We start from the raw sequence: 26,154 nt of genomic DNA on the forward strand, positions 1-26,154 counted from the left end.
GTATTCCTATTATTATTTTATTGTCAATATTAGCAGTACTGCCGCAGAAATAAAAAGTGTTTCTAATGCATATTACTTTTTGTCTTATATTGCTAATATTATTTCAATTCATATTTTTCTAAAACATGAATTTCCTAAAATTATATTTACTGTACTGCAGCAATATATTCCTGATGAAATGTACAATGATTGCCAGTGGTTGACCCCTCGAATATATCTTTTGTACATCGAGCATTGGATGAGGATAAAAATGTTATTGTAACACACATTCGATAATCATCAACCGTTATAAAATAACTCCGTTGCATTTTATAACAGTTACAAAGTGAGCCGAAATATAATGAACTCTATATATCCGAGACGCAACGTTAATTAAAATTATCATAACGAGGCTCTACTGTATCTTGTTCTACTTTTAAATTAGAGCGGCCGAAAATTTAATTAATGGAGAACCATGCCCGGAAAGAATAATTAATCGGGATCTTTATGATAAATAGTATTGTTATAATAACGCCTGTCAAAAATAAAATATTTGGCTCATATAAATCACATTCGACGAAGAAGCCCCAACGTAATCGTTCATTGATGTTACATATATAGAGTTTCATTGATATTTATGTATCGATAAATATAAAGAAGGGATGTATATAAATAATTTCTATAAAGAATCGCTCTATATATAATGCCCGTGCTATTTAGAGATTGTAAAGAGCGTCCTCTCATCGCTACATACGGTTAGTCACGTTTATATTTATTTACGGCATGATCTTTTATCTTATCGAGACACTTTTTTCTCTTTTTTTTTGTGCATGCTCGGTCACGAGACACGCTGATACTTTATCCAGAGCAGATGATGTCATCTGCAACCGGAATATTTCACAAAAACGCAATCACAGCGCAAAGTTCGTTTACCGAATGTTTGAAATTATTCGCGATTTCCATAGAAATGATTGCTCATCTGATCATCGAATAATGAATTTAACAAATTTTGACATATTGCGAAAATAATTTGAAATATAAACATTAATATAGATTTAATAATTTTTCATTGATCATTAAACATTAAACTTTTCATTGAACTATATAAGAGATTTTCATTTTTTTTTTTTTTTTCAAAATTTTAGATATCGTTTACTGTACTATAATCTTTAAGCAACTGTTAACTGTAGAATATTCTTTAAGAAAAACTGTATTTTTATTTTAATGTTTTAATATTTTATATAAAGTATATTATATAATTTATTATATGAGAACTAATTAATTAATTACATTTGTGTTTTCCTACATATTTATATATTTTTATTATATTATTATATTATATATTTATTATATTATATATTTTTATATACACTCACCCGCAAAAAAAGCGGTACACCTAAAATTTGAGAAAATTTCATCAAATTTTAAATGATCATAACTTGGTAAATAATGATGATAAAAATATGTTTAAAAAAACAAAATGAAGGCTGTAATGTCCACTTTAAGAATATTTAAGTGGCAATTATGCTCAGCCATTGTTTTCAAAATGGCGGATAAGGAAGTGAAAGGATGTAAAATTGATTATTAAAGGATCGAGTTTGGGACGGTGCACGGCGTAAATCAGGTAACGCAGCCCAATGAGACCAAATGCTCGTGAAAGTGTGGAGTGTTATCTTTAAAATGTTTTTTTACCGAGCTCGATACGATGATTTTTCGCTGAGTTATTCCGAATTTAATTAAAAACGCTCTTTTTTCTTCTTCAATTTGCAGCTCAGCGAATAATTATCGTATCGAGCTCGGTAAAAAAGCATTGTAAAGGTGATACTCCACACTTTCACATGCATTTCGTCCCATTGGGCTGCGATACCTGATTCACGCCACGCACTGGAGCAAAGCGGGAATCTTTATTTATCGGTTTTGTATGCTTTCATTTATCCGCTATTTTGAAAAAAAATGGTTGCACATAATTTCAATTTAATTTAGGTGTGTGTGTGTGTGTGCTCGTTTGTATACCACAAGGATAAGGACCCCGTGGTTCGTCAGCTCCACAGTATTTAAAGACTCCAAACCCTCCTTGTGGCGTGTGTGTGTGTGTGTGTGTGTGTGTGTGTGTGTGTGTGTGTGTGTGTGTGTACGGGCGCACGCATGTGTGTATTAATAGTGGGTATGACCTCCTCGTGCGCGTATTACCTCATTCATACGATCAGGCATACTCTGTATTAGTCTTTTTATTTCATCCTGCGTAATTGCATCCCATGCATTTTGAAGAACTCTTTGAAATTCTTGCAGTGACTGAGGTGCAGGTACGTGATTTCGTACTTTCTTGCCGAGATTGTCCCACAAATGCTCAATGGGATTTAAATCCGGACTACTTGCTGGCCAAACAAGTCGATTTATGCCAACTTCATCGAGGAAATCAAACACTCTTCTCGCAGTGTGTGGTCGAGCATTGTCTTGCATAAACAAGAAGTTCTCTCCGATAAAGGGTGCATACGGAACAACATACGGAAGGAGTATGTCTTCCACGTATACATCTGCGTTCATGTTCCTGTCAAAAAAGTGCAAATCTGTATGAGCGTCCGCTGAAATACCTGCCCAAACCATCACAGAACCTCCATTGTAGCTGTACCTTTCACTTACAGTACAATCTGCAAATCGTTCTCCACGACGACGATAAACTCGTTCTCGTCCATCTGGAGAATAGAGACAAAAACGAGATTCATCGCTAAAGAGTACTTTGCCCCAGTCTGCGTAATTCCAGTCTCTATGCGCAACTGCAAAATTGAGTCGAGCTACGCGATGACGACCTGTAAGAAAAGGTACAGCCGCTGGCCTGCGCGAAAACAGATTTTGTTCCGCTAATCTTCTCCGAACGGTGTCAACGGATACATTGCAATTGTGGACATCCCTTAAATTGTTTCGAATTTGAACAGCTGTTCGATGTCTGTCTCTTAATGAATTTAAAACAATAAATCGGTCATCGTTTTCATTGGTACGTCGAGGGCGCCCAGAACCAGGCCTCCTCTTGAAAGAATTGGTGTCTAAGTACCTGGCATAAGCACGTTGCACAGTTGACACTGACAGATCAAGTGCCTCAGCAACGTATCTTCGACTTCTGCCATCTTCAATTAAAGCAACAACTTGAGCAGCTTTTTCTGGAGTTATCGTTGCCATAATCGAGAAGTAATTTCGAGAAGAAGTAATTAATTATGGTTTCAATAGATGAAGTCGCAAGGAGCAACGCGTCTAGAGAGCTAGCAAATCAATCGCATAACTTGTACTTTAGTCTTTCAATGTACCTGGCATAAGCACGTCTCAAACGGAAAAAACATTGAAAGACTATAGTACAAGTTATGCGATTGATTTGCTAGCTCTCTAGACGCGTTGCTCCTTGCGACTTCATCTATTGAAACCATAATTAATTACTTCTTCTCGAAATTACTTCTCGATTATGGCAACGATAACTCCAGAAAAAGCTGCTCAAGTTGTTGCTTTAATTGAAGATGGCAGAAGTCGAAGATACGTTGCTGAGGCACTTGATCTGTCAGTGTCAACTGTGCAACGTGCTTATGCCAGGTACTTAGACACCAATTCTTTCAAGAGGAGGCCTGGTTCTGGGACGCTCATACAGATTTGCACTTTTTTGACAGGAACATGAACGCAGATGTATACGTGGAAGACATACTCCTTCCGTATGTTGTTCCGTATGCACCCTTTATCGGAGAGAACTTCTTGTTTATGCAAGACAATGCTCGACCACACACTGCGAGAAGAGTGTTTGATTTCCTCGATGAAGTTGGCATAAATCGACTTGTTTGGCCAGCAAGTAGTCCGGATTTAAATCCCATTGAGCATTTGTGGGACAATCTCGGCAAGAAAGTACGAAATCACGTACCTGCACCTCAGTCACTGCAAGAACTTCAAAGAGTTCTTCAAAATGCATGGGATGCAATTACGCAGGATGAAATAAAAAGACTAATACAGAGTATGCCTGATCGTATGAATGAGGTAATACGCGCATGAGGAGGTCATACCCACTATTAATACACACATGCGTGCGCCCGTACACACACACACACACACACACACACACACACACACACACACACACACACACACACGCCACAAGGAGGGTTTGGAGTCTTTAAATACTGTGGAGCTGACGAACCACGGGGTCCTTATCCTTGTGGTATACAAACGAGCACACACACACACACACCTAAATTAAATTGAAATTATGTGCAACCATTTTTTTTCAAAATAGCGGATAAATGAAAGCATACAAAACCGATAAATAAAGGTTCCCGCTTTGCTCCAGTGCGTGGCGTGAATCAGGTATCGCAGCCCAATGGGACGAAATGCATGTGAAAGTGTGGAGTATCACCTTTACAATGCTTTTTTACCAAGCTCGATACGATAATTATTCGCTGAGCTGCAAATTGAAGAAGAAAAAAGAGCGTTTTTAATTAAATTCGGAATAACTCAGCGAAAAATCATCGTATCGAGCTCGGTAAAAAAACATTTTAAAGATAACACTCCACACTTTCACGAGCATTTGGTCTCATTGGGCTGCGTTACCTGATTTACGCCGTGCACCGTCCCAAACTCGATCCTTTAATAATCAATTTTACATCCTTTCACTTCCTTATCCGCCATTTTGAAAACAATGGCTGAGCATAATTGCCACTTAAATATTCTTAAAGTGGACATTACAGCCTTCATTTTGTTTTTTTAAACATATTTTTATCATCATTATTTACCAAGTTATGATCATTTAAAATTTGATGAAATTTTCTCAAATTTTAGGTGTACCGCTTTTTTTGCGGGTGAGTGTATTATATATTTATTATATTATATATTTTTATATATTATATTTTTATTGTACTTTCTTAATATTTTATTATTTTAAATAAAAAATATTATTTCAAAAAAATAACCAATGAGGAATGGAATTAATTTAGAAAAAGGAATTAAAGAATAGAATTGAGAAAATTAATAAAAAGATATGTAATGTAGGAAGAAAAGTTATGTTTTATTAATATTTCAACCACGTATAATGCACGTGCAGTTTTGCATCCCCGTAATGATATGATGCATATATGAAACCTATGCAACTTTTAACAAGCGTGCACGTTCAAGGAGATACTCAGGAAGATATTATGTAGCACGTGTAAGATGCACCAGACACCCTTGCGACCGATAATAGTGACGTAACAAAACGAAGGCGTAATGATTCAGCATATCGCTCTCTTCTACGCGTCAGCGCAAAAGCAGGTCGTTCCACCATTTATCAAACAGTTCTTGTTAACTCGACATTTTCACTATTCAATTCACGAAAAGATTAATACAAGTATAAGCATGCAAAACAAACTGTACATCGCTAAAAATACGTAACAATATAATTTTCTATGGAATTGTTGAAAATTCTATTTATTTCTAAGGGAAAAAATATTCGTTTTGAGGAAAAATTTTTGTGAAAAAAATTTTCCTGATCTCTTAATGATCCAATGCACATTTTAACGATAATGCACGATTACGATTATTAAATTTAGAATTAAAGAGAGAGATGAACTAAATAAAATATAAGTGGCTACCATGGCATGGTCTTGTTATTTATAAAAATATAAACAGCACATTTTATGGCATCTGCACACGCAGCATTTTCCAACATTAGCATACTTTTGAAATGTCAACTGCACACACATTATCGCAATATCGCATATTCACACAATTCAGCATATTTTTTTTAAAGATTGAAGTTTATTCTATTTAACAAAAGTTATGTATATAAATATTTCTACATTATATTCACATTATAATTAATTATAAAGATTTAGAATTGATATTGATTTGTTAACAAGCGCATAATTTAATTGGATTAAATGCAAAATATTTAATATCTAATTTTTGTATAATATTTTTTTACATAAAGTAAAATATCAATTTTGATATATTAAAGTAAAGCAAATAAGTAGAGATCACCCACATGCGCGCACGAGAAATTACACACTGCAATAACGTATCCGTTAAACTCCGATATCTTCAATCGTGTATCTATTTAATCTCTTTAAATACAACGCGTTTCTAACGTGTATCTGTATGTCTTCTAGTCGATATTAGAAGATCGTTATATCTCAAGGAGCTCATCAGTCTTGTTTCACGGCCGACACACGCGATCCCCTCGTCGGTCTCTCACAATGCGCCGGCAAATCCTGCGGTTTTACATGAAAAAAAAAGCGTAAGCGACTAATCGTTCACGCTCATGGCGCCTTCCAGATTGCTCGCGATCCAGCTCACCGAGCAACATTCCACGATCCGGAGCAACCGTTCCTAATCGGAGCGAAAGAAAGGGCTTGCTGTGGAAAACGCTGGTTTCAACGCCATTTCGTACGCGAGACAGCTGTAAAGCAACGACTCTCTTTCAGTTTCACCTGTCCGAGATGATGCCGAAAATTAAAGTCCGCTCCGGGGGCCTTGATGCGACCTTCCGCTCGATCTTTCGAGCTGGTCGATCATTCCCATGGGCTGGCTTGGCGGCATTCCTCGGCCCACGCCTCTTTACTCTCCTTCGTCATCTTCGTGTGATCTTCCTCTTTCTCTCTCTCTTTTTCTTTCTACAAGACTCCAAAAGTTCTTGTAGCTTATACATTATTTGTATGAATTCTGTTATAATAATTAATATATGAAATGCTGCATACATTGCGTAATTTTATATATAATCTTATTTTATTTATATATAGGATTATTAACACATCTGGTTTTATATGAGAAATGTTTGATTTTTGATATAAATTTAAAAGAACATGCACAATTTACTCTAGTAAAAAACTTGAAAATACTATTAGAAAGATACGTAGTCTATTTAAAGGATCTCTGTATATTTGAAAAACATAAATGCGAGTCTATGTAAATGATTGTGTGTGTATATATGTATTACGAGACAATTGAGAAATATATCATTCTCATAAGCATTCGCATTAAAATCTATGCAAATTAGTCTGGAGAACCATTAAACCTCTCGTCCACTGTTTCTTGCACAGTGCCCATAATTCTCCGTAAATATTCATTAAATCAAAGCACTCTAGAATAATTCAAGAGAAATGACGATTTATATTATCTAGTCCAATAAAATTAATGTTAATCTTTAACCAAATAACAAGCAATATCGAATTGGCCGCAGAAATTAATTAAACAAATACATAAATTCGCGATTTTGAATGATATTAATGGATATAAATTATAGTGAAGTTGATTTAATATTTGTGACAAACAGGAATTTAATTATTAGTTAAGAAGAATAACAATAAAGTTTGTTTATCGAATTTTATTAGTCCTCTTATAATTATACAATTAATTTTCGTTAAGATTAATATTTATTATACGATCGTCCAATTTAGATCAAAAGTTAATTCTTACTCTATTGAACGATACTCTACTTTATTTTTATGTTTTCATTAAGTAAAGCACGAGAGGATGAGCTCAAAAACGAAGAAAAAACAACGGGTTTCAACCTTTTTCTCTTTTCTCTGTAAAAAAGTACCTAATGCACGGAACAACGGATCTTATACGTCCCTAGATTTCATTCTCATCGACTTTCACCGGAGAACTTTGGCTCAGCAAGGACGTTTCTTGACGTACAACTCACGAATACTTCCGTATCCACAAACGACTATTGTCTCATTATTAAACGTCGCTATCTGTTTCCTTTTTCATTCATTTACATGTGATCCCATAGCATGTGGCATTGTTCTTGCGTTTTCCAAAGAAGACAGTTTAACACATTTGTATAACAGGAACATTTTCAACAGGAATGCGTGTTTAAGAATAAGAATCTTGATGGCTACATCTAAGTTTATTTACAATAAGTGCAGATTTACACATATATTTCTTGTATCTTATATTAATAATTTTTTACGGTCCAATATCTTTTTATAATTCATGTAAGAATTGAAATATTGAAAATAAAAATATTACACAAAATTTAAAAAAAGGGAAATAAATTATAAATTTGGTTATCAAATTAAAATTATATACATACCAAATTAAAAATACATAAAATGTGAAGAACCTACGATGAGAATATTCATCTGATTTTTATACTTTTCCCCAGGAGATGTATTTCCTTGGACCGAACTGGAATGTTTCCCTAATTTATACTGTTAGAACGTAACAAGCGGTGCCAATATTGTTGCCCGTAAAACTTCATCAGGCGATTCCGTAACCGTTGATGACCAGAATCGGAGAATGCAGGCTGGATGTGCACTGCATTTGCATATGAACGAGTACCGGCGCGACTAGTCCCGGCGAGCTATCGCATCTAATTGTTAGTTTGCTTGACCCAATCGAGAATCGCCGCACGCGCAGCATCGCACAGACGCAATTTTCATTCTCTCTGTTGCGTGCCATCTAACAATAAAATCGCACTCTAAGAGTCTCGAGGTACTTAAGGAGAGTAATTCTTCTCTCTCGATTCGAGTTTTATTCAACGCTCGTTACTCGAGAAATAGGACAATTTTAAAGTTTATATCTTGACATTTAACATTAAATATATTATCTTAGAATTCTATTTTATATTATTTTAATTTTATCTCCTTTTTAATTGAAAATAAAATTATAGGTACCGTGGAAAATAAATATGTTAAATAACGCACATACATTTTATTGATTAATAAATATTGATATAAAAATAATATAAAAAATAAATATAAAGAAAAATTCATATAAAATCTTTCGAGGTGTTTTAAAGTTATTCTTAAGGGGGGAATTTACAAATATTATGCATACTCGCATTGCGATGTGTCAGTACATATCTCGTCGCGCAGATTTGTGATGGCTTCGCAAATTGGGCCAATCGATGATCCAAACCGAGCCGTAATCCAATAACTCTGCCATACCCGTTCTAGCAAATATTCAACATTCCTGCATAGAAACGACTACCATGTCTGTTGCAGCTCGTAAATTCCTTCGTCGATAAACCGGAGAACCTGCAATTTCTTAGCATATAAAACAAATTGAGAAAAACAAGTTGCTATGTGCAGCGACAGATACATATAGGAAGAAATCATGGACAGAGATAAATTAGTTATCTTAAATTATTTTTGCAAATATTATATATAATTGGAAGATGTTAGAAGATATAAAATTAGAACATGTTATTAGAAGATAACATATAATTAATATTATTATTTTAAAAACGAAGTCGTGTAAAAAACTGACATTAAGTAGATTAAAATTTAAATCTTTAAAGCAGAAAGAGAGAGAGAGAGAGTATATACATATATATATTTGCAACGAATTCCTATGTTTCCCTGATCTAGGAGAGATATTGTTTAAATAAATAATCAAGTAAATGCTCCAATATCATACGCTACATAATATTACGCGACTAGTAACATCAGTAGCTTTTTAATTTCTGAGTTTTTAAATAATTAATTCCATTAATCTTCAAATGAATTTTTTGAAGATTTGGGCTTTATTTTTTTATCAAATAAGCTCTATGTAGTATATTTTATTTGCCTATTTGCTTATTTGCACAGAATAATAATGACTGTAATTTACTAAAAAGAACTTTTTAATTTTACGAAATTGAAAACTGTTAGTATAGAAGAATCTAAAAGTCAATACGGGCACAAAATTCTGCGCATTATGAAGAGATAACATTTTTTCTTTTTATCGCTGTCTCTCTGACCGTCTATTATCCTTTCATTTTCAGGTAAAGAGAATTTCTCGACTTAGGCTAAGATGTCACATCACAGCGACGACAACATGCTGATAGCGACGTCAGATTCCTTCTGGGAGCCGGGCAACTACAAGCGGACGACGAGGAGGATCGAGGATGGTCATAAACTCTGCGACAGTTTGATAGCGTTGGTCCAGGAAAGGGCAGAGATTGAAAAAACCTATGCCAAGGCGCTCAAGAACTGGTCTAAGAATTGGAACGACAAGATCGAGAAAGGACCCGAATATGGTACAACCGAGGCAGCATGGAAAGGTGTTCTGGTAGAATCCGACAGACTTTGTGATCTTCACCTCAGGGTCAAAGAGAACCTCTGTAACGACATCGTCCAGCAAGTCAAGACGTGGCAGAAAGACACGTATCACAAGGTACGAGTAGTTGCGTCACTGATTCCCCCTTAAATACACAGAAATTTGGAGTCACGTACAAGGTTTTCATCTTTCTCCTAAAAACTTAGGTGATAAGATGGCTAGATTAGTATTTTTACTTTTTTTTTTGAACGATATATTTTTTTTAAATAAAATAATTGATGTAAAAATTCAACTTCAACTCAAAATATTTGACATTTTGCTTTTTATACATTTTTGAAATATACAAATTAAAATTTATTTCTAGATGATAAATTTATTCTTGTTACAATATCTTTGTCCATTATAGTCAATTTTATGGATGGAAGATTTAATGTCTATTGTTCTTGATGATTCTTTCTATATCAATTTTTGTAATAGTACTTGCACGCAATAGTAATATTAACTGATATTGCACGGGCTTGGTTCTATGATTGCAGTCGATGATGACCCTGAAGGAGCGCAAGGAAATGGAAGATGCGTTCAAGAAGGCACAGAAGCCATGGGCGAAACTCCTACAGAAGGTTGAGAAAGCAAAGTCGGAGTATCACAACAGTTGCAAGACCGAACGAACCGCGGCGAACATGGAGAGGAACGCCTCGGCGGACAGTTCTCTCTCGCCGGACCAGGTGAGCAATCCACGTCACAATCCATTGTATATCCCGCATATCTCGCGCACATATATTACGTCACTTGTCACTCTCGTAACGTTTTATTAACGATCGCGTCGCAACCAGTAGTACCATGTATTACTATAATAGAAGTCACTTCGTCATCACGTTCGCTTTTAAAAGGCGAAACAAAATTAAGTCACGTTATACAAATATAATTCGCGAATTTACTCTTCTCATAAAATAATATATTTATAATACTCGTATTTTAAAATTCTCGTGGCAAGTTTTGCTCGATATTTTATCAAATATATTTTCAAAATTGTTGCTTAATAAGAATTCTCGAAGATAACCATAAATAGAAGTGCGATAATATTTAAAGCGATAATTATAATGGTGATAAGTTTGTTGTATGAATATTCCAATTCGTGAACATATACATACATACTGCGCACGTTTATTACTTCAATCTACAACAATACGTATTTTACATTATTATAACATCCACGAATTAAAATAATCTCACGATAATTCTTCTCTTCGTATTCTTAATAGTATATCCTTTTCAAAACAATGAAACAATCGAGTTATATAGATGTGCACAATGTATATATTTGACATCATATGTTCGCGTTATAGTCTCTTGGCATCTCGATCACGCGTATTACACATGGTCTTACGTACGGTAGATACAGTTGTTCTTTAGCGAGTATTATTTGCAGATGGCCCGAGGCTCTGAAAACGTACGTTTTACACCTTGTGTGTATTCCTAAGAATTCTTGCATGCGCTATATTCTATCTCTCTCTTGTTCCATTATTGCTTCTCTCGCAGTGAGCTAACGATACCCGATTCGTTTGCTTCTGCGAGCAGAGTTCTCAGTTTGCACACCTGTGTGTTTTTTACCTAACATCTTTCATTCGGTACGGAGAAGATACTTTAATAGTAACTGTATGAATATATGTACGTTTCGTTCCATTTCTTGCACGGTAGTAATTATTAGGAACTCAAATGATGAAACAAACTTGCAATACCAAAAAAAAAAAATCACATTTCTGTATATCTGAATTTTACTAAAATTAATAATTAGGAATTTGGCTCAAATAAATAAACGAAAATTAAATCAATTTCTGAATTTTACTATTTCACAATTGTTCGGATTATTGTTAGGGATATTGTAGGGATTGATGTAAATTTAAAGACAGAAAAAAAATTCCAAGGAATTCCGCGTTCCATAAATATTTGAATTCTAAATATTTGAATCATTGAATTCTAAAGTATATAAATCACCGCCCAACACCCACGCGCACGCATAGTCGGCACAATAATGATCTCGATATCGGAGATAGACACCTCTGAAAGACGGCTAACGACGTTTTTAGATGACAGATTGTGGATGTGATGCATGGAGGCTCAGAGTACCAAAAATCCTTAGGAATAATAAAATAGGCGACGTTCAGTTTGTATGTATATGATGTTGCATGTGTCGCATGTTTCTTGACTTATGTGTCTTTCCCCCCTTTCTCTTATTACAGAAGGCTCTGCTGGTAAGCAAACTTCTGATTTAAGACGTTAGATTTAAGAAATTAGAACGCAATATATGTTTAGCATATATCTTTTTACGACATCTTTTACGCTTTCTTTTTTTTATTTCTTTTCACACCTTTTATCAACCCCTATAATGTCCATCTGTCTCTTCAGTTTAAATATAGCATGCTTTGCTCGCTCATGTTAGATATATAATTATTGCTTAAAATAATTATTCGGCGTATATATTTAAAGAATTGCCATATAGAGGAGAATATGACTGATATAATTTGCACCGCCGATTGATTAAACGTTACTCGTAATTACGACAGCACTCCCTTCGACGTGTATTATTGTAATTTGGTTAACTCAAAACTGGTATAAACAGGAGAAATGCAGCGCACGTGCATGAAATATGGATAATTCATGAGTCGATATACATAAAACCTCTTTGCACTAAATTCTTAGGACGCTCGTGGCACACACAATGATCTCGTGCATGCGAATAATTTTTTTTTTGTAAAATCAAATAACAACGTAAATTTTATCTCGGATGACCTTGCGTTTTAAAGAAACTTCCTTCGGAAAGTAATTGTTGAGAACTATAATTATTTAATTATGTAAAATTATTGTGGTAAAAATCATTTTAAATTCATAAGAGTTTTCGTATACGTTTTGTTACTATTTCCTAATCTTAATAAAAATCTTAAAAAGAAACTTTAAGAAAAACTTTAAATTTTTATGTTGAAATTAATTATGATAAAAATTTATACATAAAATATATTCAACTTTTATATTAATTATTATATTTTAACAAGAAATAACCGTTTTTAAATTGTCTGAGGAATATAACAATACATTTCAGTATTAATATGAAAATGTTTTGGAACGCATTAATTATTGTAAAGAACGGCTATTAGTTTGTACGTTATTTACATGTAGTTGCATGATGAGATAAACACTAAGTAGATTAAATTATAGGTAGTTTGATGTAGTAAATAGGCAGATACATATATATGTATATATCTTTGCACATTTTTTGATATAAAATCGTTATATATATATATATATATATATATATTTTGATCTCCTTCTTTAATGTGGCATTCATGTTTATTATCGCAAAAAACCATTTTTTGTAGCTCTTGGCGATGAGCTAGATAAATTTGAAGGTAAAGAATTGAGATTATCTGTTAAAAAATATCCTTTTAATTAACATTTGTAAATTTTGAACTTTGTAAACTAACGAAATAATCAATTTAGTGTCACGTGATAATCGTTGTTGAAGATTGAATGTAAATTACGTGAAAGATGAAAAAGGTTTAATTTTAATACATATATACGAAGCGTACTTTTATATAAACTTTTACCATCATAAAGTTTATGTAACCGTAAAGTTTAAAGCCACTTTATAAAAGCTTCAAACTATTAGACTGTATCCCGTGATACCGACCAAAGTCTTTACCTTCAAGTTAACATTAAAGAAGAACGCTCTCTGTAAGATTTCTAAATATTTTCCTCGTCTCTTTTGACAGGTGAAGAAAATGCAGGACAGAGTGCAAAAAACGAAAGAGGAGGTGCAAAAGGCGAAAGAGAAGTACGAGGCGGCGCTTCAAGAAATCAATCAATACAATCCAAAATACATGGAAGACATGACGCAAGTATTTGAGAAGTGTCAGGAAATGGAGGCGCAGCGACTACAGTTCTTCAAAGACGTCCTCTTCGGCATTCACAAATGTCTGAATATATCGCAGGATCCAGTGTAAGTCTTTTTTCATTATTACGCAACTATATATATGATCCATCATGTATGATAATTGTAAATTTAAAAATCACACAAATATATTTTGCTTTAAATTATATATTCAAATATATTATATTAATTATATATTATTGTATAAATATGATACGATTGCGTCTATCATAATCAATATTGATTGCGGGCTCTCAGTATTATCATTTAATCAATTCAGCTTACAATAATTTAAATTAATAATGAAACTGAAAAATAAAATAATAAAATGATATAATAAAATTAAAAATAATAAAATTAAAATCCCCATTTCTCAATTTTCTATTAGATTTAAAAATAAAATAATAAAATGATATAATAAAATTAAAAATAATATAAAATTAAAATCCCCATTTCTCAATTTTCTATTAGATTTAATGAATATGAAAAACTTTAGTGTATCACATTATTTCACGAATTGTATATTATTATTTCCAGGCTTCCACAGATATACGAGGAATTTTATCACACGATAAATAACGCCGACCACGAGAAAGATCTCAAATGGTGGTCTAATAATCATGGTGTAAATATGGCTATGAATTGGCCACAGTTCGAGGTAAGTTTGCTTACGCTTGTTTCTATGCACTACAAAAACTCTATACTGTCGCATGAAAAAGCCCTGCTCGTGGTTGAAGATCTATTGTTAGAAAAACATATAGCTGTAGCGTGGACTGAATATTACTCTATAGCTCTTCCCTTTATTTTACAATAATTTTACCGTTACTCGTTATGTCTCGCCACATATTTTTTTATTTCTGGCACAACATAGAATACCATATTTGACCAATGTTTGCCGTAATTTTCTTTGAAACATTTAACATAAAATATAAAGATATCGATATTTCTAGGAAATAGAGTTTCATTGAGAAAAAAGTAAATTTTGTCTGCATTAAAAGTGTGTAATAAGTAAAATATCGATAATTTTTTATAATGGACAATAATAAAAATGATATCCTATTCGTGATAAAATGAAGAATAAGATCATATTTAAAGGAAGGCGAACGGGCATATTTAATCAGAATTTTTAACTCTCTTACAACTTATCGTTGTGTCATCAAATTGCATCGTATAACATTAAATAAAAATTACGCTTTTGTACAATCGCGCTTCCGAAAAAATCTGCTTACAATAATGTTTTGTCTTTTTGAATTTTCTTGAGGCTTCTTAACTCGTAATAATATAATCTTATATTTATCTTACTAAATTATTTAGGACATTCTCCTAAAAAGAAGTAATATCTTATAAATTTATAGAAAATTTATCTAATCGTTGTACATAACGCGAATTCATCAATCGTCATTTTATAATGATCACGGGTTACAGGCATTGCCGATCTTATCAATATTTTCCAGTTTAATTAACTTATATATAATTTCAGTTTAACTAACTTATATATAAAAAACCTTACGCCCCAAAAAGATACGTTTCATTATTGCAATAAATTACATCTTTTGTTTAAATGATGTTATATGTGCCTTTGTCTCCCGTCAGCGCAACTGTATCGATGGTGAAATTCTTTGCCAGAATAACGTCCAACTCCACCCCACATCATCACCTCTCTCGCCTCGACTTTTTCTTAATCCGAAAATACTTGAACAATATCGAGTTTCTATACAATGATATAAAATATCACAACATATTCTTAATATTAAAAGACGGAAAGAGAAAATATAAAATGACAAGACTAAGAAAAAGGGAGAGAGGAGAAACCCATGACAATTTTCCGGAATGCATGCATGTGATTGTTTTGGGACATTGCTATTATGCAGGACTACACAGAGGAGTTCCGCGAGATCACGAAGGGCTCGAAGTCGAAGGAGGCGCTCCCGGCAGGCTCCATCACACTCATCAATCAACGCCCGGTCGGCGAGGATCTGCATGTAAAGTTTTGTTTACACGTTACACACGTGACACGCGCCGCTCGCAATCTCATTTTATAATTGTTGAACATATTCAAAAGCCCATCCGACCTACGATCTATCTCGATCGGCCACGTTGAGACGATCGAGAGGTCGTCGGCGCCGATTAAAAGCAAGCACGCGACAGCTTTTAAACGCGTATGTCCCAGCTGGTTGCGAGGTCATCCAAGATGGGTTTCCTTTCTCAGCTTCTAGCTCTTAGCCGGCTTAACCGAATTAACCGTAAATCCGCTCCGCGCTTGCGCTCGCACGTAATCGCACGGATCTCTGCCTAAAGGTGAACATGGAACAGCCCCCTCCCCTGGATGGCAGATATAGGAGGAACGAATTTACAAACTATTGAGGTAACACACAATGCGACAAAGGCAGGGAATATAAATCACGAAAGATTGCAAAATTACATATCGTTCAAAAGAGATTATACATATTTTTAAAATATTTTTTATTTATTCATGATATTTGTATCATAAGATAAGAGAAAAGATAAATCTGCCTATATAATCTAGCCAAATCTAAGCAAATTTATTCTTATTTGAGTGATACATTTTATAAAATAAAAGAATTGATTATCATCATTATAACAAAAAAATAATCAATGAAAACATTGTATTTTAATCGTTTACGATTAGACTTAGATTCGATAGAATTCTGTAATCCTCAAAAGTTTGTAAATTGTCTCCTTTCAAGATGCTTATTATCCCGTTCATGGTATACGGTATGGATAATTATAATATTATTAAAATATGAATATAAGTCATATCGAGCTTAACAATAGTCATATATGCCTGCAACCGATTGTTGAAAATCACATGCGACATATCTGCATGTTTCACATGCTTAAAAATATTATATTACTATGAAAGTGTCGTATTATATATATATATATGGAATTAAACAACGGAAATATAATATGCAATTAAGTTCGCGAATAAAAGAGGTTTTTTTATAAACCAAACTTTATCAAGACTGTCGTACTTTCTTTCAGCTATAAACTTCTCAAATATTCGTAAATTATACTCTAATAGTATTTTAATTTATAATCGAAGTAATTTAATATATAATCAAAATGGGCATTTAATGGAAATTAGATTACAAACTTATATAGATATTTAATTTAAATTTATATATAAACATGAAACATATACGAAAGAAAGAAGAAAGTTCCAAAGAAAATGCGATGGTTATTGTATACATTAATTTTTTGCATGATATAGGATAAAGTTCTGTATATATTCATCACAGAGCTACGAATTATATCGTTCAAGAATATCTCATTTAAAATGTCTCATTTAATTTTCATCAAAAAATAATGCGATAATAATAATACATCTGTGACTAAAAATTAAAGTAACATTACTTTAACTACTCATAATTCATATAATCTGTCTACAGAGTCCTTATCATGTTAGAATTCATCTCAAAAAATCGCAATCTCGAGCCTTGTTGCGCTTTGTAAATATGCGCTTTTTAAACTTGTAAATGAATTGTAATGAAAATACAGATGTACGATGAGAGAGTCTATCTTCTCTATAAAAATATTTTCTTGCATTGTCGAGTGAGCAGTGCTCACTATGAGAGGACATAGGACATCGAATCGGTCAATTTTTCCTTGTATACGTTATATTTTGACATATGTAATAAGATTATTGAGATTATTGAGAAGATAGACGGGTGAAATAATGAAAAGGCTTTAACGAAATCGCACATGCATCGTTGGCATGCTAATTAAACATTCGCAGCGAGCGATTCCCGAATCATATGAAACATTTGGTTGCACGCATGGCATTTTCGACGAGATAAATTCGTGCATCGCGGTTACACACTATACGAATTTCACTGAAACGTATCTAATATATTTCCACACATTTTAAATCAGGAATTTCCACCGGTCAACAACAAATCAAAATCAAAGTCCACCAGCCGTGTAATATCAGCGGACAGCAATCACGGAGATAACAAAACCGACACAATAAGTTCGAGCAAGCAGTCTTCGGAAAAGAACAACGAGAGCGATAACGTCAATAGGACTACGACTATTACGACTATTACGACTATTACGTAAGTTTGTTGCAAAAGCGACTCGTATAAAGCTCTTTATCTAGCTAACTAGTAAGAACCGCGTGTGAAATGTATGATGATTGCAGTAACGGTACTAACGCCAAGCAAGAGTCAAACCCATTCGAAGAGGAGGAATGGGACGAGGAAGGTGGTGAACCATTGGTCGACAATGGAGAACCAGGGGTTCCCGTGCGAGCGTTGTACGACTACGAAGGAGCCGAGGCGGACGAACTTAGTTTTAAGCAAGGTACCTACATAGGATTTTGTTTTTCGCAAAATTTTAGAGTCAATCAATTTGATTTGTATGCATAATTAATTTGATATGACATAATTTTCTGTATCTAGAGCGAAAAATAGGAATACAATTGAATCATTTTGTTTCTTACGATTAATATATTAATATATTAATAATAAATTATATATAATTTAAAATGCAACCAATATAGTTATTTGATATTATATATATATATATATATAAATCTATAATATAATTACTTAATATAAATAATGTAAAAATATATAAATTAATTTTTTCTCAAAACTTTTCTCAGGAGATGTATTCGAGAAGCTGGAAGACGAAGATGAACAAGGGTGGTGTAAAGGAAGAAAGGACGGTAAAGTGGGCCTCTATCCGGCAAATTATGTAGACTTGGTGTCGCAATAGATTAACTAATATAAAGCCAAATCCACAAGTTCGTTAGTTACTTACATATGTAACACTTGCGCGAGAAGAACAAAAATTGCGTTTCGCTTCTCTTCGCTGTTGTTTGCGCGTTATAATTCACGAAACGCTAATTTCGCGGTGTATTAGAAGAGAGATTGAATGAATATAGAATGAAGAAAATGAGTTATAATATTTTAAAGTCCAAAACTTGAACCTAAATTGTCTGCATTTACAAATTGTACAAATAGCAAGGAGTGATTTTGTTTCGAGATTTTTCCTTCGTATCAGAGATAATTAGCGAAATTAATCTAAATCAATAGCTTTCTGCAAAAGATAGCTCCTCACTCGTAAAATGAAATTTGTTTTTAGATAGCTAGGTTAGAATCAAAATCCTTCATTAGTAAATTTCAATGAATAAACATGGATTACACGCATGTGACGCGTATAGCAAGTTTAGATATTGGAATATTGTACAATATCATACATTTTATGACTCATTGTTGCTACTAATAATTTTTTGGCTGATGCGACAAGAGTTTAATTTAATTTATTGTTATTAAAAAAAAATACTATTAAATCTAATGTCTATCTAAATGGTGTCATTGTACATAATAGACATAAGAATACAATAGCAATATATGAAGTTATTATTACCATTTAACGAATTTGAAGCATATTTAAAGTATGTGAACGCATAAAATATACAGAGCATTACTTTAAATGAATATAAAATTAATATATAACAAGAAATAAAAAAAGGGAATTTGCGGGACCTATAAATCAAACATTGTTCCATTCATTAATTATATTTTATAATTAAAATAATAATTTGACAAAACAAATACATATATCAATAAATTATTAATGTTATGTTGAATTGAGCAAAATATTTCCATCTAAAGTATGTTGTGTATATATAATTTGTTTCTATACATACAAATCCGATAATATTAGAGAATTGTTTGCATAAGAAAAATTTAGGTATTTTGTTAATATTTAAGAAAATATGATTCTCTCTTGTATATTTCACACAGAGGATTAACTGTAACACACATCGTAAAAAGTATATAGAAATGTCTCGTATTAACCATTACTTTAATAAGTGTAATAATATCTATCAAATACCCCACATATATGTATCAAATGTAAAATTCATTTTTCTGAAATTAAATGCATAAAATTTCAGGAAGTTGTTCTGCATAAATCTCGTAAAACTAATGTGTAGCTAACACACTTCCAAAAATGACAGTTTTTTTCGTAAAATGTTTTTCTAACAATAATTATCTAATGTGTTAGCTGCAAAATCATAGGGATATTTGATTTATGATTATTATACTAGACATTGAAGAAACGAAATATTCATTGTGAATACATTGTGTCTGTGTACACAATATATTTATGTAAATATCGTAGAATATAGTAAAATTTTCTTTTTCAATTCAGTCTGATTTTTTTATAATCATTCATTTATTAGCCCTCTAAATTACTTTTTGTGAAGGGTTCGCAACTTTATACAGTTGTTAAGTAGGCCCTGTCTTGTGTATAAAATTTATCATGTATGTTTAATAAATGACTTATACATAAAACATTTTGCCCATTTTTCACTATATTTTTCATTTTATTTATTATATTAATAATTTATTATATGTACACAAGATAAAATTTAGGACGAAAATTTCTTTCATTATAAATAAAAATGTAATTACTTATAACTGCATTCACAATAACACCTAAGTTCTATATCGTGCTGACAAACTAAATCATCAAAAATAAATTAAAATATTAAAAAAGTTACTTTTATATCAAATTGTGCGTGAACTAAACTTTAAAAATGCTTAGAATATCTTAATAAATTATTTATAGTTTAGAAAGCATATCTTTTGCAAACTTAATTTAAATTTGTCATTAATAATCACAGTGATATTAATTTTATTATTATTTTATTATTTTATTAGCTTCTACCAGAATAAATTATTTTTAAAACGCAAAAATATTCACTGACGAATATATATAAAGCGACTTTTATGTAATTTGAATAGTACAAAAAAGGATATGAGAAAAAGTGTGATCAGAAAGATTCGATTGACGACTTTATATGTATAAATTATTACTTGTATAACACATTTAAATTATAGATAAGCACAGATACATGATGACTTAATCGAGAATCGAGTGTGTGCAAAGAGAGAAAAAAAGAGAAGTGAAAAGAGAGAAAATAAATATTATTTAGGCAGAATCACAAATATATTAGTCAGTCCTTATGTGAAACAGCAAACTAATTAACTTCAGAAATAGAATACTTCCTAATACTTCCTAAACAAAATATATTGCAACATATTTATATATATTTTAATTATATGTTAATCATATAGTTCATATTATTTTATTTAACAAAATTTTAATACAATATCAAACACATGCAATATTGAATTCATACAATTTTATAGGAATATATTTTAAATGAAAAATTTTTAAAAATTAAATAATGTTTTTTTCATTATCAATATGATTATATATATAGTTTTTTTTATAGAATCCTCATTAAATAGAAAATTTCTCCAATTGATCGCAAATGAAAGTATAAAAATAAATATTCAATTTTTTGATAAAATAATTTATGATTCTCTATTTTCTATTTGTTGTATATAATTCGAAAAAAAGGCATGCGATTTATCATTTAAGAATGTTGGTCTTAAAGTTTCAAAAAAATTTTAATAATGTTATGAAAAAGTTTTGAAAAAGAAAATCTTATATATATCTTATATATTACATCATAATTAATTCGTGTCGTCAATAAATAATTATAATATAAATAATTATATGAAACCTAATATCAGTTTAAATATTTGTCTACTCAATACGTTTGAAAATCATCTTTCCTCAGTCTGAATCATCCGTAGAACTGGAGTTTCTGCGTTTAAAAAATTAATATAAATAATATCTTATCATAGACGCAATTCTCTCACTTATTTTTTTCAAGTAACGTTTTACGAATCATCAAATTTATGAAAGCAAAGTCAATAATGTACAATACATGTAGCGATATTATTAACGGACATAGTCTAACATCTCCTTCAAGATTTTTAAGTTTGTCTGAATTATATTAAGAATTGTTTCGGTGTTTTCATTAAAATGATCTGCAATCATATCGATAAGAGAGTCTTTGCCTGTGTCTTCATTTAAATATTGGTTACATGATTCGGAACTAAAGGTCGAACTTGACAGTTGGATTAATGTTGCTTGTTGTAGCAATATCGCTAATCACCTTTCCTCATTCTGAATCATCCGTAAAACTGGATTTTCTGCGTTTATATGGAGGTTCCTTTATCTGAGTAACCGCAGACCTGCATTAATGTTACAAGAAATAATTAATATAAATAATATTTTATCATAGACGCAATTCTCTCACTTATTTTTTTCAAGTAACGTTTTACAAATCATCAAATTTACAAAAGCAAAGTCAATAATCTAATCAAAATCAGAATTAAAAGTTAATAAATGTTAATGTATATAAATGCTAATAACTGTAGCGATATTATTACCTATTATCCTTTAACATCTTGAATATTTTTATGGCTCGTTCCGTGCGTTCAAGAGCTACTTTGAGTTCAATAATATCCAATTGACTAAATTTTCTGTATTTATTTCGAGGTATTTGAGGTTTTTTGCCTTTGCATTTTCCTGAGGTACTAAAAATATCACGGGGATCAGGTGATTGAGTAGATGGTACTTGCACGTCTATTTGTGAACCGTCCTCAAGAACATTAGCCATTGGTTGATTACTGCTAATTGATGTTTCGATTTCCATAATGTTTTCTCTTTGTGAGTCACCAGTATTAATGTCATCGAATGAATCGTCAGGATCATAATCAAGAAGTAATTTATATAAAACATAAAATAAAAATTACTGGATTAATCATTTTATAAAATATAGCTTCAATTATGTGCACAATATTATGAAGCCTTTAAACTAGTATTTTTTAAAGTAATACTGTTATTATCAAAATATCATCGAAAAAAGTTGAATATTTAATATTCTCAAAAATTCCACATCCAAACACAAAAATTCTTGCCTGATTATTTAAAAAATTTTTATATTTATTCACAATTTATATTTACGCATAGTGTCATAAATTATTGACTATAATAGTACTATAATAATATACAGGGTGACCCATTTTAACTTAGGCAGCCAAATAACTCGAAAAATAAGCAAGATAGAGAAAAATGTTTTAGACAAAAGTTGTATGGTTTCGAGGGGGCCATAAGATGGTATCATTGGTTTGACCTTGAAGAGTCATTTGAAGGTCACGTGAAGGTCACTTCAATTTTTTTAAATGGAACATCCTATATATTTTTGTACATTCTTGTAGCTCATCTCGAGAGCTTTCCAAAACACTATAATTAAGTACATTTTCGTTAAGTACTTTTTGAGTTATGAGGCTTGAAATAATTTCTTAATTTTACATAAACCGTAAAATATCTTGTAAAATATTCATTTTTCGATTACCTTACCTTAATAGTTTTATGTACAAAATAATGAGAGGAATCAATTGGTGTAAAGAAAACACATAGTTGTTTCGAAGAAAAAATATGTAATTTGCAATTAACAATTCCATATTTTTTCTTAAAAACAACTATGTGTTTTCTTTACACCAATTGATTCCTCTCATTATTTTGTACATAAAAGTATTAAGGTAAGATAATCGAAAAATGAATATTTTACAAGATATTTTACGGTTTATGTAAAATTAAGAAATTATTTCAAGCATCATAACTCAAAAAGTACTTAACGGAAAGGTACTTAATTATAGTGTTTTGGAAAGCTCTCGAAATAACCTACAAGAATGTACAAAAATATATAGGGTATTCCATTTAAAAAAATTGAAGTGACCTTCACGTGACCTTCAAATGACTCTTCAAGGTCAAACCAATGATACCATCTTATGGCCCCCTCGAAACCATACAACTTTTGTCTAAAACATTTTTCTCTACCTTGCTTATTTTTCGAGTTATTTGGCTGCCTAAGTTAAAATGGGTCACCCTGTATAAATAAATTAATAAATTTTAAATTTGTGTATGATATTTTGATTAATAACCTAACAATAAATTAATTTGACCCAAATATGTAAAATAATTGCCGTAAACACGTGCTATAAATATCTGAACTTTATAATTTATCCATAGAATACATTTTTTTCTATTGTATGTAAAAGTATATAAATTATTCAAAATAAATATATAAATTATTCAAAAGAAGTAAATTAATAATATTCAATTTTTGCTGTTTCACTTACTGTTTTGGTATTATATCCAAAGGAAAGTGCCTAATTTGTATAATAATTACTCAATAACAATAATTACTCATCATAAACGCATTACTTCTCACTTATTTTTTCAGGTAACGTTTTACGAATCGTCAAATTTATGAAAGCAAAGTTAATAATGTAATCGAAATCAGAATTAAATGCTAATAACTAATACATGCAGAGCGAGGCGTGGCTCAGTAGGCAGCGCCATGGACCTAAGAAGATATGGATGGAGTCTAGAGCCGGGGCGGTGTGAAATTTGCGGTAAGGGGGGTGTATAGCTCTGTCTCTTTCCAAAAGCAACCTTCGGGTGTTTCCGTCGCATATCCGATAATTCCCGAAAGGTTATATATCCCATATTAGCTAACTTTCGAATAAAAATACATGTATTTTTATTCGAAAGTTAGCTAATATGGGATATATAACCTTTCGGGAATTATCGGATATGCGACGGAAACACCCGAAGGTTGCTTTTGGAAAGAGACAGAGCTATACACCTCCCTTACCGCAAATTTCACAGCCCCCTCGCCCATATGAGCGCTTTAGACTCCATCCATATCTTCTTAGGTCCATGGGCAGCGCACTAGCCTACAAAGCCAAAAGTCCCGGGTTCGATTCCCGGTAATACATGCAGCGATATTATTATCTAACATACTTTACAAATTTCACCAAATCTTCTTCTGTGCCTTTTCTTGAAGATTTTCCTGCGCTATCTTGATGGCTAGGTTTCTAGATTTCTTTCGAAGCTCTTATGAATTTTGCACCATTATTCATACGTATGTTATTATGACAATGTTTACACTTTACAGTTGGATTGAAAATTTCAATTCCGGGTATTATATAATAGTGCGTGTTCCAGTTCTTATTTTCATTATTTTTACTATAATGTAACCAATAAAAATAAATAAAAATAAATATTCAATTTTTTGATAAAACAATTTATGATACTCTATTTTCTATTTGTTGTATATAATTCGAAAAAAAGGCATGCGATTTATCATTTAAGAATGTTGATCTTAAAGTTTCAAAAAAATTTTAATAATGTTATGAAAAAGTTTTGAAAAAGAAAATCTTATATATAGATTTAAAATGTATTAATATTTATCATAGCCAGAAAGATATAATACAAATGTAATTTTTCAAGAAATATAATAACTTGGACAATTTACATTATATGTAATATTTTTTAAATATTCGCATGTATTAAAAACATAATCTTATTATAATGATATGCTTATTTATTTATCTTATATAGAAGCTAATTTCTTTTTATTTCTTTCCCTACTAATTTACAAATACTGCAAAATATATATGTAATATTTATTTTTGAAAATATTATTGAAAATATGTAATATTTATTTTTATAATAAGATATATATATGTATATTTTATTATAGTATACATTTTCCATAGAGAGAAGAAAAGGAATATACCATAATATATAATATAAGATTTAGAAAATTATATTCAAGAGGTAGAATTATGTTAAAACAAGATTAAAAAAAGAAAATATATAATTTTTATTATATATATATATATATATATATAATATATATATATATACAGGGTGTCCCATTTTAACTTGGACAGTAAAATATCTCAAAAACTAAGCCCAGCAAACAAAAATGTTTCAGATAAAAGTTGTATGGTTTCGAAAGGACCATAAGATGGTACCATTGGTTTGACCTTGAAGAGTTATTTGAAGGTTACATGAAGGTCACCTTCAATTTCTTAAATGGAACCTACTATTTGTCATTGCATATTCTTGTAGCTTATCTCGAGAGCTTTCCAAAACACTATTATTAAGTACCTTTTCGTTAAGTACTTTTTGAGTTATGAGGCTTGAAATAATTTCTTAATTTTACATAAACCGTAAAATATCTTGTAAAATATTCATTTTTCGATTATCTTACCTTAATACTTTTACGTACAAAATAATGAGAGGAATCAATTGATGTAAAGAAAACACATAGTTGTTTTGAAGAAAAAATATGTAATTTGCAATTAACAATTCCATATTTTTTCTTAAAAACAACTGTGTTTTCTTTACATCAATTGATTCCTCTCATTATTTTGTACGTAAAAGTATTAAGGTAAGATAATCGAAAAATGAATATTTTACAAGATATTTTACGGTTTATGTAAAATTAAGAAATTACTTCAAGCCTCATAACTCAAAAAGTACTTAACGAAAAGGTACTTAATTATAGT

General features: G+C 31.4%; 2 protein-coding genes across 6 annotated transcripts in view; one reads left to right on the forward strand and one right to left on the reverse strand.

The window, feature by feature from the left end:
• LOC145970372 (protein kinase C and casein kinase substrate in neurons protein 1-like) overlaps positions 1-20,072 on the forward strand; it is a 70,651-nt gene extending 50,579 nt beyond the window's left edge. For 2 of the 4 annotated variants that reach the window (XM_083097101.1, XM_083097102.1), the window contains exons 2-10: positions 9,692-10,083; positions 10,503-10,691; positions 11,396-11,416; positions 13,734-13,960; positions 14,429-14,549; positions 15,763-15,873; positions 17,789-17,970; positions 18,057-18,217; positions 18,522-20,072. In XM_083097101.1, the coding sequence (XP_082953227.1) occupies positions 9,721-10,083; positions 10,503-10,691; positions 11,396-11,416; positions 13,734-13,960; positions 14,429-14,549; positions 15,763-15,873; positions 17,789-17,970; positions 18,057-18,217; positions 18,522-18,634 (1,488 nt within the window). In that variant the 5' untranslated portion in view covers positions 9,692-9,720 and the 3' untranslated portion in view covers positions 18,635-20,072. The remainder of the gene's footprint in view (positions 1-9,691; positions 10,084-10,502; positions 10,692-11,395; positions 11,417-13,733; positions 13,961-14,428; positions 14,550-15,762; positions 15,874-17,788; positions 17,971-18,056; positions 18,218-18,521) is intronic. The other 2 variants (XM_083097105.1, XM_083097103.1) reach the window with 2 other exon arrangements.
• Positions 19,642-24,295, reverse strand: LOC145970432 (uncharacterized). 2 transcript variants are annotated; one of them, XM_083097247.1, is made up of 4 exons: positions 23,932-24,295; positions 22,177-22,452; positions 21,900-21,978; positions 19,642-21,545 (listed from the first exon to the last, which is right to left on the reverse strand). In XM_083097247.1, the coding sequence occupies exons 2-3, from the start codon at positions 22,440-22,442 to the stop codon at positions 21,906-21,908; spliced, it is 339 nt and encodes a 112-aa protein (XP_082953373.1). In that variant the 5' UTR covers positions 22,443-22,452; positions 23,932-24,295; the 3' UTR covers positions 19,642-21,545; positions 21,900-21,905. The 2 variants fall into 2 exon arrangements, with proteins under 2 accessions (XP_082953373.1, XP_082953372.1); XM_083097246.1 differs by having other exon boundaries at positions 19,642-21,978; positions 23,932-24,290.
• Positions 24,296-26,154: the final 1,859 nt, after the last annotated feature.

The sequence above is a fragment of the Camponotus vicinus genome, unplaced genomic scaffold (genome assembly GCF_025532165.1).
Source record: "Camponotus vicinus isolate PSW18456_S1 unplaced genomic scaffold, iyCamVici1.0 SCAF_4, whole genome shotgun sequence".
NCBI classification, from domain to species: domain Eukaryota; kingdom Metazoa; phylum Arthropoda; class Insecta; order Hymenoptera; family Formicidae; genus Camponotus; species Camponotus vicinus.

What these genes read in the sequence shown, in the direction of transcription:
- LOC145970432 (XM_083097247.1), bottom strand. Translation starts at nt 22,442, where the DNA reads ATGGAAATCGAAACATCAATTAGCAGTAATCAACCAATGGCTAATGTT. An exon ending in AAGATGTTAAAGGATAATAG is followed by an intron (nt 21,979 to 22,176) that starts GTAATAATATCG and finishes ACATTAATGCAG; the next exon opens with GTCTGCGGTTACTCAGATAA.